Raw genomic sequence first — 12,803 nt, 5'->3', positions numbered from 1 at the left:
AATCCCTTCATGGCGGGTGCTCAGTCTAGTTTTCTGGGCCACCGAAATGCCCTAGTAAGTGAACTGCACGTCTAGATTTCCAAGTCAAGGGTTAGAACAGCTCTTGTTCATACTACCTGTAACTGCTTCTCCAATGAGAGGGCACCTTTCTGGTGCTGCCTTTACAATGGGTCAACAAAAATTAAACTCTCATTTATTGAAGAGGAAATGTGCTAACAATTCACAAGGTTTTATTCATTAGCGCTCAGAAATCTATGAAGCAGACACAACATCAGGAGAGTGGAGCTCAGAAAGACTAAGTAACCCAAGAACAAACTCTTAAGCAATACACTACACTATGCCACCCACTGACACAGACTATTATTTGATCATTCCCTATTATTCTATACTAAATTCCCAATTATGGAAGACCTTCCTCAAATCATTTCCTCATTGAACTGTAGTATTGGTTGTCTCTCTTTTAGGTTTTCCTTCACTCAATGGACAGACAAGTTTTATCAATTCCCAACCAATTCTCTTGTTCTAAGAAAGGAACTGAAAACTCCACCTATAATATAAAGTCAACCTGCGAACAAGTAGGTGCTGAGAAGCCTGAACACACAGGGTCCTGCCCTAGGTGCTGTGGCGCCTTGGTGCTGAGAAGTCTGAACACACAGGGTCCTGCCCTAGGTGCTGTGGCGCCTTGCAAGAAGCCAGTCCTTGTCCTCCAAGAGCTTACAGTCCCACAGGTAGAGGGCAGAGCGTGAAAATCAGTGATACAAGGCAGTAAAGCCAAGTCCTACTCTAAGAAAAGGCCAAAAAGAATAAGCAATTCAGAGAAAAAATGTACTTCCTGTTCTTGTATAAACACAAAGTTTATACAGAAGGAAAATCTAAGGGGAAGTAGGACTTTTTTGAGCCAAGAGGAGGGAACAGTGTGAAGGGAGGTCAGAGGTGGGTGACAGCAGACGGCAGGCTTCCCTCTGTAGGGAAGAAGCTGAGACAGGTTTGCGAGAGCGTCGGGCGAGCAGCTCAGACTAGGACATCCGTGAAGCCCCGCCAATGAGCCAGGTTCTGGGCAGAGGGCACAGCTTCAGGAAGACAACGTCTGGACACACCGCAGAACGGGAACGACGGGACTGGGGGAAGACTGCTTGAGAGAAGCCCCAGATAAGGAATCCATGTAATTTGGTGAAACCATTAAGGAGAAAGAAGTGTAAGGGAGAGGGGGGTGTCCATGAGCCCACAAGACGTTCACTGAGTGACTTGGAAAATGGGAACACTGAGTGGAGAGGGCAGGTTGGGAAGGGCCGCATGAGGGCTGGAGGCCAGAAGGAAAGGACAAATCCCCTTCAAGAACAAAGCTTTTTAAGAGTCCATCAGAAAGGCTGAAATGGAAGAATGAAGGTCAGGAGAAAGGTCAGACCTGGAGGTGGGGGATCTGACAGCAGGTAAGAGGAAGTGAGTGGAGAGAGAAGAGACCCAAGGTGCCCAGGAGCAGGAGGAACGGAAACCAGCATGGGGCCCGGGCAGAGAGAGGGAGAACCAGACCGCTGCGGCTCCACAGGAAGGGGGAGCGGAGGAGCCTCACGAGGGGGCCAGTCGGCCTCTGACGAGGATTCCCCAGCGGCCTTCGGGCGCGTTTTCCTGAAGAAGCCGGGACAGGGGGAGACAGCGCAGGCCGGAGCTGGCACGAGTAGCAGGTGGACCAGGAGAGAACCGCTGTGGGGCGAGGGGGGCAGCCGTGGGGCCGAATGAGGGCTGCTCAGGATTAGGGAGTCCGGGGCACACACGCACCCAGCAGCGGAGGAGGGTTAGTTAGGGTGGAGGCAGAAGAGGTGGTAATTAAGCGAGCAAAAGCCACAGCTGGCAGGGAACAACGGGATTGAAAGCAAAGTGACTGGCCTCAGAGGAGGCAGGCTCCTTGAGAGAAGAGGGGGAAGCGAGGCTGGCTAGGGACACAAGAGATGGTGACCAATGTAAATGTCAGTGCCTGATGGCTCTATCTTCTCAATTACTTCACCATTTCCTCACGGACTAACCTTGATTATGTGTACCAGATGGTTAATATGTAGGAATATGCTACCTGAAATGTCTGTCTCTGTGGCTGTAAGCTCCCAAGTGGCAGCAGGACCATTTCTGTACTCTGAAATTCTAGGCAGAAAATCCGGAGGAGGATCAAATGCAACTGAGCCTCCTAAGGACTTCCACCTTTACAGATCCCCAGTTGATCCAGATCATTTGTTTTAGAAGGGCCTTTTGTGTTCTGTGTCCTTGCAAATGGGAGTCGGGTCACAGTTCTTTTGTGATCAACTGTCAGAACCAGCAGGGCAATAGTCACTCCCCAAAAAAGACTTCAAATAACAATAGCCAGTCTGTCTCTTGGAAAGGAGCTGTTTGTTCATCGGGCAGTACTCCTGACCCCCTGCTCAGAACCTCTGTCTAGTAAACTCAAAAGCAGAGATTCCAAACCCTTGCTGTGCACCAGAAACATCAGGGATTAGAAAAAAATACTGATGGCCAGCTACCACTCCCACGCATTCTGATTTAACGAGTGTGGGATGCAACCCGGGCATTAGGATTTTAATAAGGCTCTCTGGGTGATTCAAGCATGCAGGGAAGTTTAGGAATCATTACTTTAAGGCTCTATTTGCTTTAAGACAGCTCCAGCTCTGGAACCTCTGTGTATGCTGGCCTCTCAAGAAACTTCCCCAAAGTCCCAGCAGCCGTGAGTCCGCTACTTCAACAAGGACAGCTGCACGGATCCAAAGATCTAGATTGTAGCCATCTCAGCCCAGCTCTCCTCTCCTTCAAGACAGGCCTGCAGGCAGGTGAAGATCTGCTATCTTCCTTCTTAAGTCCACCTAGACTAGATCCATCAGGCTACAAGGCAGATAGGCTGGGTCAATGGTTCCTGAAAGGTCTGGATTCCAAGAACTAGTAAAATGCACCTCCATCCTCAGAGACAGAGAGAGAGGTGCCAAATTTTTATTTCATAAAATATGTATTTTAAAACATACCAATCTACTGTTACCATCATTTAGTGAAAAGACCAGACCCCCAAAACATAGAAAATATATAATTTCAGAATAACAGGTCTTAGAACACATACAGCTTCATGAAAAACTCACTGCAACTGCCTTTATTTTTCTCATTTTGCCTCAAACTGGTGAAAATTTTGTCAAGTACTAGCATTTATGAACCACTGCACTAGACTAATTCTACTTCATTTATAAAACTGCAGTAGATTGGAGGAACCCTGTGGTTCTTTCAGCTTTAACATTCTAAGTTTCTACAAGTCCAAAAGTTTTAAAAACTGCTCATCCCTTCATCCTTCTCTATGGAGAGAAGCTTTTTTGGTAGGCAAGTTCTGGAAACATCCAGTAAATACCTTTTTTATTCATACATGGGTATTAGTGGCTCCAACTGATGATCATTTTCAAATAAACTTGTCAGTATGCAAACTAGGGCCACCACTACAGGGAAATGGCTGACCTGACTCAAAATCAGTCAGGTGTCTTCTTAGATAATGACTTTTTCCATTAAAGGAAGGAGCTACATACTAATTTTACTTGTGAATGTTCACAAATTTACTGTTCTCTAGCCTATCACCAAAAATATCAGGACAAGGCATGATGGCCTCCCAGAGGGAACTGGGGCTTCCTGCTTGTAAGCTGACTGAAGAGGAGAGGCCTTACCATCCCAAGCAAAGCTGGCTTCCCAAGCAAAGTTCCCATCACAGAATCCTACCTTTCTTCGGAAGAAGGTATTGGGTAACTCTTCTCAAAGTTTCTAAGCATCCACAAAGTGTTGAACAATCTCAGGCTATACCTGGCCTTGGTATTTTTCAATCTGGAGCCTGCAGATATAGTTGGGGGACTCTCAAGTTTGCTTCATCAACGTTTAATTTTTAAAAGACATTTTGATGGTAAAAACTTAATTTATACATATTTGGATCATCTTCTAACAAAGTGCTGCCACCAGATGTCAGTGCCAGCATTTTCCTTAGCATCTGCAGCACTACGACATACTACTTGAATCATCATGGCTAAGCTTGCTCCTCAATCAACTGGAAGGGGGCTAGAAATGAAGCATTTCAGCCTCCACCCCAGACCTACCAAATCCCCCAGGGATTCCTATGCACACTCAAGTGTGAGAAGCAGATGAAGAAAGGAAAAGAGGAGGCTAAACTCTAAGTAATCCAGCCACACCTGGTGGAGGTCCAATAATAACACAACAGACTACATAAACGTTTCAAGTAGCTCAGCTGAGCAAAAGGCTTGGGGGGGTCAGTCACCTGGACCCACGGAGGCCAAGTGGGCTAAAAACCAAGGAGCTGTACTAAAATTAGACATAAAAATTCATAATTGAAAAAAAGCTGTTTTAAAATTGTTTAAAACTCCCTGACATGGTACTGGGCCCAGGGGCACCTTCCTATCAGCTAAACGATCTCATCTACACATTGATAATTTAACATTAATTACAAATTTGTTTTGGTTTATAGTTGTATATAAGAGTTCTAAGCTCAAAGAGTTAAAAAAGAGCTTATGCCTAGTTCTGTATTTACACATATTTAAGTATAATTTTTTTTTAAAACAGGGTCAACTCTGGATAACCAAGTTATTATTTTCCTTAAAATGGGTCTGTTATCTTTACTTGACTAGAGATTGAGGATCCATTATTCACTGGGACACACAGACCCTGCAACTCAAAAATTTGTGAGAAGGTTTAGTATTGAAGGCTTAAACTCCTCTCCCAACAACTGATAAAATGGAATTAAGTATTGTCAAGGGCAGTATAAGTTCTAAACCACTACCTGCCACAAAAGAACAGATTTCACTCTGTAGGGAACAAACCCTTTCGAATCCATGTCAGAAGCTCTAAAAGAGAGAGTGGATGGGGCAGTTGAACAACAAATAATCTGAGGCATGAAATCGACAAGTAAGATTAACACCAGAAAAAAAAAAGCGCGTTGCTCTCAATCTTAAAATTGGCAAAGAATAAAGCCATTCCTTTTGTTGACCTATTATTCCTCATATTTACTAAAATCATAATCTGGTCATGTGCTGTGGTAGAGCCATCATGTTACTTATTTGCTTAAACATTTTACTCCTCAAAGGACTAACAAATCCTTCACTGTAAATCACCAATTATAGAAATTATAAAGATCATTTATAATAACCATAATTACTGTACACACACTATTTTTACTTGACACATTTTTGTATATGCTTTGCACTTCTTTCATGACTACTTAATGATCACTCATTATCATATCAACATTGCATTAGCTTAGACATGTGGACTATTTCTCCTCCTTTATAATTAATAGATTTGCAACAAATGTTTGCATAGATAGCTTTATATAACAATGATTTTGTTTGATGCAAGCATATGATGATTCTACATATGTATTCCCAAAAGGAGTGTGCCAGTTTAAGCACATGACTGGTTTGACAGCATTTTTATTTTCTGTTCACTATTGATCATAGATTTTTTACAAGGATTCTTTTGGTTTTTCGGTTTGTTTTCTAAAATCAAGAACGGATGCTTAACTTTGGCAGCTGCCTTTCTAAAATCTTTTGATATGAGCATAAGGATTTTTTTCTTTACTGCTTTCCTAATTAACGTGGCATATTTTGATTTTGTTGTCCTTCTATTAAACTAGCCCTGCATTCATAAAATAAACCAACTCATGTGAATAACCCCTTGGGTATGTGGTCTCTAATGGCTCAGTAATTCTCCACCAGGGCTGACGACAGAAACTGGCCCATATTATTAGACTTTAGAGTAAGCCACTTAGCCTTAAAGAATTCACAGGACACCCAGCTATCTTGTCCCATTTGTAGAATACAGAACCTCAGTTCTTTACAGTTTCAGCTTTTTTTTTTCCAAACAATTTTTTTAATTCTAGCTGCTTCATCGGGAAGGGGAGAACTTCTCATTTGGGTTTTTTTCTCTTTTAGCACATTAATTATGCCAATAGAATACTGACTTTGTTTAACTTTAAAAGAACCAAATCTTGATTTTACTTATGGATTGCAAGGGTTTTTCATTTTTAAAATTTATTTTCATGACAGTCTTTATTATTTAATTTGATCTTTTTTGTTTGCTGCTTGCTCTTTTTCTAGGTAATTACAGATAATGACTTTTCTTATCTAGTTACTAGAGGAATGAAATTTCTTAAAATGTTGACATACAGCATATATGGTTTTTATATTATTTAAAAAGTCTTTAATGATAGTATATTTATTCCTCCCTAATTCAATTGCTATTTAGGGTTTTTAGTTTGCCACTAATTCTATTTTAAGCAATTATTTACTTATTTAAATAGGTAGTACATATACATAGTAAGAAATTCAAAGTCAAAGAGAGAAACAATTCTCCTTTTACCCTATTCCCAGTCTTCCAAGTCTCCTCCTTTGAGGCAGCCACTTGTACTAGTCTCTTGAGTAAACTTCCAGAGAGATTTCATATGTACACATATATGACTCCTATTTATATATGGATTTCATATATATATGAAATGCAGCTTTTTATGCAAATGAGAGCATATTATACACTGTTCTGCACCTCACATATAAACCTTTAAGAGAACTGATAACAATTTTAAAACAACTTTTTTTCAATTATGGATTTTTATGTCTAATTTTACTTCATTATGGTCTATACAGGGGGTTCTACAAAATTTCTATCTTTCTGAATTTACTAGAACTTATTACATGTGACATAGTAAATGATCAGTTTTTATGAAAGAGTCACATAGAACTTTTTTAAAAGTATATTTCCCTGGCTTTGTATTTAATTTTCTCCAAATTTCTGTTGATTTTATTATTTAGTTTAAAACTCCAACTTTTTTTCTTGGTATTCTTGCTCTTTTATGATAGTGGAAAGGAATTTCCACCAAAATTAGGTTCCTGTCCATGTCTGTTTTTATATATTTATTTTATTAAGTTAGGGCATAGAACCAATGAAGTTTTCTTTCATCATTTACTCTGCTTTTACCACTGCCTTTATTGGCTCCCCAATACATTTTAGCTTAAAAATCTACTTGAAGTTGGAGCCTTTTTATACACATGCAGTGGATAGGTATGTGCTTGGTAACTTAGAGAATATTCTTTTAATTAAGCTTAAATGGTTTGCTTGAATAGACTATTTCATCTAGGATTTAAACTCAAAGTGATGTGTTTCTACTTATAATTATATTCCAAACATCAATTACTTAATAAAAGGATTTTTCCAGCATCTGCAGAAAAGGCCTGTTCACTAGCACTGGGGGCAGGAAGGGAAAGTGGAAGACACTGTGGCTCTTTTCTGATTTTATCCTCTTGAAATGCAGACCAACATGCTTAATGACCAGGCATTAGTGAAATTTTAGGGTGGAATATACTTTGTAAATGATGACAGGTATGCCAGGTTGACAAGGTATTATGGTACTTCATGCTGTTATATACTGGGTACCTTGGGTAATTGGCTGGTCTGCAAAGAACATGATTTTCATCAAACTCTGTAGTTTAAACACCCCCATAAATCCTTTTAATCCAGCAATACACTATTTTTAAAATCCCATGACATTAACAGTTCTAAAAATGTGTCACACTTATATAGTTAACATGAGATATGTATTCAAATACAGGTACACACACATATATATATATATAAATGCCTTATCAAGAATATTCTCATTTTAAATAATTACTTGTAAATAGACAAGGATTATGAAGTCCTTCTTCCACAAACATCTGTTTTTAGATCCATCAGCCAGGAAGGAAGTGCCTTTCTTATACACCAACAGAGCATTACTGAATCACAACTTCATAAATGCTAACTATGTAAAAACTGAAAATTGAAAGCCACGGTTTCTAATATTAGTACTGAAATTCACAATGTCATCTTCAAAGTTCTCCTAAATAACCACCTTTAATGTAGTTCAAAGTTTCTCTCAGTTTAAGGAATATTCAAATCTAGTTTTATGAGAAACATGAATATTTTATTTCCTCACTGCATTAAATAGCATTAATTCCTGACAGCTCTCTCAGAGTTTCAAGCTTGTCTACCTCCAGAGAAAAAGGAAAACACAATTTGGGGCTGAATGAGACCAAAATTAGAGGAATCAGGGTACTGAATTAGAAAACCTGCAAACCAAAGTTTCTAAGAAAGGCTGTATGAAAGCAGCATGTAACCAGTTAATCCAGGATTTGCCTATAGGTCCTCACTTCTGCTTCCAGACGTTGCAATATGCCCAAATGTGGGGCATAAACATTTCACCTTCTAGAGTTTCTCATATCTAGACATCTGATGACAGTTGTTTTCAAAGAAAAAGAACCTTCTTAATTCACTTAGATAATTGAGATCTTGCTGGTCTCATAAATTGTACAGCCTACCAAGTACTAATTTTACTTTTATAATGATACCTCCAGTTCATATCTAGGAAGTAACTAAAGAGTAAGAGAATGTATAAGGGTCTAGTATTCATGTACTGAAATAATTTCATATTTCCTCTAAAGGTAATTCTTCGATGAAGGGGTACAAGAAGTCAGTAAAAGCAGATCTCCATTCATTGCGCTATTCATTTCGGTCTCCCTGCCAGAGACAATGTTCTGCCCAGTGACACTGTGATATAATATAATGAGAGCCTCCTGTCAACTTATGCACTAAAGCCCCTCAAGGAGGGTTCAGAATGGATGGACCTCCTCATACAGTGGATTATGTTACAGCGAGAAGGAATAAAGTTGCCACTGCCACGAGAGGCCATGATTCTCACATCAGTTCCTCTGTAAAACAGACTGATCAGTAAGCAGGAATGAAAACAATAATAAAGGATTATTTTGATGGTGTTAAGGGGAGAGATAATAAGATATCTCTGGAAAGTTGTGGAAGACCAAGTCCTAATGAGGGGTGGGAGAAGATGATAGAGGCTCCACGGAACTCAAGACACATGAATTTCAAATGCCCAGCCAAGATTTGGACATGTACAGATAATTCCCCAAACTCTTCAAAAAATGACAATTGAATTTACCATTCTTTAAATGAATGCTTCAGTACCTCAGCAATCACTAAGAGCCCTTCAGTATTGGAAATTAAAATAATTAATGACATTGCTTTATACTGAAATTATTTTACAGATATGAAAACAGGGAGATGAAATTCTCCCATGTGTAAGGCTACCCCAGAAGTATGTAAACCTTGACACCCATTCACCTACACCGAGTCTCTGCAGAGCTGAAAGGATGGGTAGTCAGTGAGATCAAACAACTATTGAATAATTCTTCTGACCTGCAAAATGAGAACGAAGTAGTCTACAGGTTTGTTTCGCTGGTAGAGGTAGTATTCTGGGGCTTTCTTGTTCTTCTCATCATACTTCAGTTCCTGGATGACATTGGGGTGCTTTAGCAGCCTTAGAAGGATCTTCTCTGACATCTGGGATGGGCTAAATGCTTCTACTTCTATAGATATAAACACAACTTGATATTACACTTCAAGTGGATGGAAAAAATCATACCAGTGATTACGGTGTTGATACAATATGGATTAACGAGACTTCCATTTGGTGACCCACTGGGGGGCAGATTACCTGGGAGAAATTAGAAAATCCTGAATTCTCATATTTGTTTCTTTAAAATTTTTCCTTTTCGACCTGGAATTGGTTTTAGTTCTCATAAAATACCCTACTTTTCTGTCTGTTATAAATGAAAATTGACCAGACACAGGCTCCTGACTGCCAGGATGCCCTTTGCCAAGGCCACAATAGTCTGACTGTCCAACAGCCAAAGGAAGAAGCAAAGGTCAGGAGGCATGTAGGCGCGGGTTAGTAGCAGGTGCACAGAGTGCTCCACCTCTCTCTTCCACTCAACTACCCTGAGAAAGCCTGGGAACAAAGGAAGGTAGGGATTCAAGATAAAAGCAAGGCACGTGCACACATCAACATGCACTCCAACTCACTAAATTAAAAAACAACAACAACAAAGTAATGCTGATCTGTATTTACAAAGGTATGATTTTCTTTAAAATAACAGAAACCCAAATTACTGACTTAAGGGTGCTATGCTGAAATTGGACCTTATGATATACCAGAGGCAGAGCGGTGTACGCTTAGTTTTAACCTGTGGTTCTTAAATGATGAAGAACAATATTATCAGAATTAGAAAAGAAGTAAGTTAAAGATACTGTTTATACATTTAAAAAATTTTAATTGTTATATATGAAACCTTAAATAAATTCTATATTAGCTTCTGTGACCTTTCTGTAACAAAAAAGGGAAACAGTATGTTGCAGAAATTTTAGAAAACACAGAAAAAAATGAAGAGGAAAATTAAATTACCTATAAGCCAACAACCAACAACTCATAACCGCTGTGAGCAATTGGTGAGCACTTCTTTCCAGGACCTTGCCTAGGCATGAGTGCCTGTATATATATTTGTACGTACACATAAAAACAGAATGATAATCGTACTGTACACACAATTTTATATATATTTTTCTCACTTTAAATGAGTATTTTCCTATGTCAAAATTCTATTGTGAAAACATTTCTTTGTATTTGAAAACATGATCTTAAAGGGTGTGTAATATTCCATCCCGTGGTGGCTGTCAGCCTTCTTTTCAAAGTATCTTAAGTACACTGCATGCAGTTGAAAGCCACTGGCTGCACAGATGTCTTCAACTGGCCTCTGGGTACTTTCAGATTTTCTCACATTTCCCCTGGCCAGCAGAGCTCACCCTTCATCTAAAGAGCCATTCAGGGAGGTGAGAAGGGTTAGTCATTCCCTTTAGTCCATTCAACCTTGACCCCTCTGGAGTGGTCACTGCCAGCTGGGTTGGTGGCTTTAATAAAGTGAACACTTGCACACTTGCTTCCTGGAATGGCCCGAGTCAACAGTCTGATCTGAGGGGCCGCCAAGAAATCCATGTCAAAGTTCGTAGAATTTCTGACTTCATTAAAACCATAAAAGGTACAGATTTAATTTTCACAATCTGGTTTTCTTCTTTGCAAATCATAGCGCTTGTGTCACCACTGATGTCCAACCGCTCTTCCAAGGCAAGGTGAAGACAGAATCACTCAGCTGTCCAACACGCAACGAGGTTTGTCTGGTTCGCGCCGTCAGCCTGCTCCACCAGCTGGCTCTCCCCTGGCCGTGGCTGGGAGCAGGTGACCTGGCCTACCGTTCGCATGCAGTGTGGCACCAACATTCATCCTTACCTTTCAGACCAATTTTAAGTTACTGGTCCACCCCTGGTAAATGTCTCAGAGGGTTCATGCCGACACTGAACACAGGAGAGGAGAGAATTTAAAAAGAAAAGAAAACAAAACAAAACAAACAAAAGAAAAAAACAAAAAACAAAACACAAAAGTGGCATTACTTATCACCCCATTTCCCAGTCTCCACCCCCAGCCTCCCCCAGCCAGGGGTGGGAGAGAAACAGGCTCCAGGGTCGGTAGAGATTGCAAACTGTGATAAGCTGCACTTGCCTGTTGCTAGGAAACGGTGCATGGCCAAGAGAAGCTGTGGTGATATTTTAACCTTCATCTCGCTGTCTGTCTGCTTAAAGGCAGAAAAATCTTGCTTTCTTTCACGATGGGCCACTTTCTTTTTCGTTCTGTTATCGGCTAAGGGAAGAATGGGAAAAGAAAAAAGTAAGGAAATGCATCCCATTAGATCACAGCTCTTTCTGAATGAAAATGACAGAACACATTGGAAAAGCTAGACTCTGTCTCCAGATTGTGGACACTTCACGTACAAACACCACCTGGAAAGAGACACAATCCCCACCAAGTCAGTGCTGCATAGTCAGGACACAGTCCCAAGTAAGCAATTAACAGGCAAACTGATTAGCAGCAACTGCAAACATACTTCATGATTTATAAGTACATTACTGGGCAGCCTTGGACAAAACCCTCAGAGAACCTCTGTAAGCCACAGGGAACGTAGCTTGGAGTGCACACCAAGTCTCCTGCAGCTCACTGTCACCCTGCTACAATGGAGAACCACCCCTGTACTACGGGAGACAGAAGGGAAGGGTATCCCTGCCTTTCAGAGGCTCCCAGCCCCTGCTGGAAACACACAAACAAAACCTCCTGAGAAACGAACAAGACAACTTTCATAGAACAATATAGCAGTAATAATACCTGTTAGCTTCCTTTCCACCCCAGGCCATGAGATCCTTAAGGTCAAGCAAACATGAAGTGATCCAGAATAGAGGTCAGCAAACTTCCACTGGAAAGGGCTAGCTAGGAGTATTTCAGGCTCTGTGGGCCATAGAGTCTCTGTTGTAACTACTCAACTCGGCTGTTCAGAAAAGCAGCCATTATGTAAGTGAATTAACGTGGCTCTGTTCCAATAAAACTCTATTATGGACATGAAATTTCAATTTCATGTCATTTTCGCATGGCAGAAAATTATTACTGTTTTGACGTTTTTCAGCAATTAAAAAATCCTTTTAAAAAACAATCTTACCTTGTGGGCCATATAAAAACTGTGGCAAGCACTCATGATCTAGTTTGCCAAGTATTTTTCTGGACAAAGTAATGGTCAAGAAAAAACTGGGTTAAAGACAAGACCACAGTTGCTTGCTCCTTTCCCAAGAATCATGATTTTATGCTGCGGGCAAAAGAAACTGACTACTAGGCTTGTCCTGGGGAGAAGGAGGTCACGACTTATAATTTTCTTCTGTCTCAAATTCTTTTGAGAATCAGATAGTATAAAGCAATAAAAATTAAAAAAAGAATTTCTTCTGGCAAAGGCAGTCCTCAGCCCTGATCCCCTATCTAGATCAAGAATATACCTGAAACCACAAGGTCAGCATTTCCTATCAGTAGGCATGTT

At 40.3% G+C, this 12,803-nt stretch overlaps 1 protein-coding gene and 1 long non-coding RNA gene across 6 annotated transcripts in view; one reads left to right on the top strand and one right to left on the bottom strand.

The window, feature by feature from the left end:
* Positions 1 to 12,803, bottom strand: part of CNNM2 (cyclin and CBS domain divalent metal cation transport mediator 2) — a 151,786-nt gene that overhangs the window by 16,933 nt on the left and 122,050 nt on the right. For 3 of the 5 annotated variants that reach the window (XM_036898859.2, XM_036898861.2, XM_057506266.1), the window contains exons 3-4: positions 11,450 to 11,587; positions 9,256 to 9,425 (exon numbers count right to left, since the gene is read on the bottom strand). In XM_036898859.2, the coding sequence (XP_036754754.1) occupies positions 9,256 to 9,425; positions 11,450 to 11,587 (308 nt within the window). The other 2 variants (XR_008998996.1, XM_036898862.2) reach the window with 2 other exon arrangements.
* On the top strand, positions 2,162 to 9,077 carry LOC130684627 (uncharacterized). The gene is made up of 3 exons (XR_008998997.1): positions 2,162 to 2,810; positions 3,584 to 3,745; positions 8,487 to 9,077. It is a non-coding gene; the product is annotated as an uncharacterized LOC130684627 (long non-coding RNA).

This window comes from Manis pentadactyla, chromosome 8, assembly GCF_030020395.1.
Source record: "Manis pentadactyla isolate mManPen7 chromosome 8, mManPen7.hap1, whole genome shotgun sequence".
Lineage (NCBI taxonomy): Eukaryota > Metazoa > Chordata > Mammalia > Pholidota > Manidae > Manis > Manis pentadactyla.
This window is presented reverse-complemented; position numbering and strand designations above follow the sequence as displayed.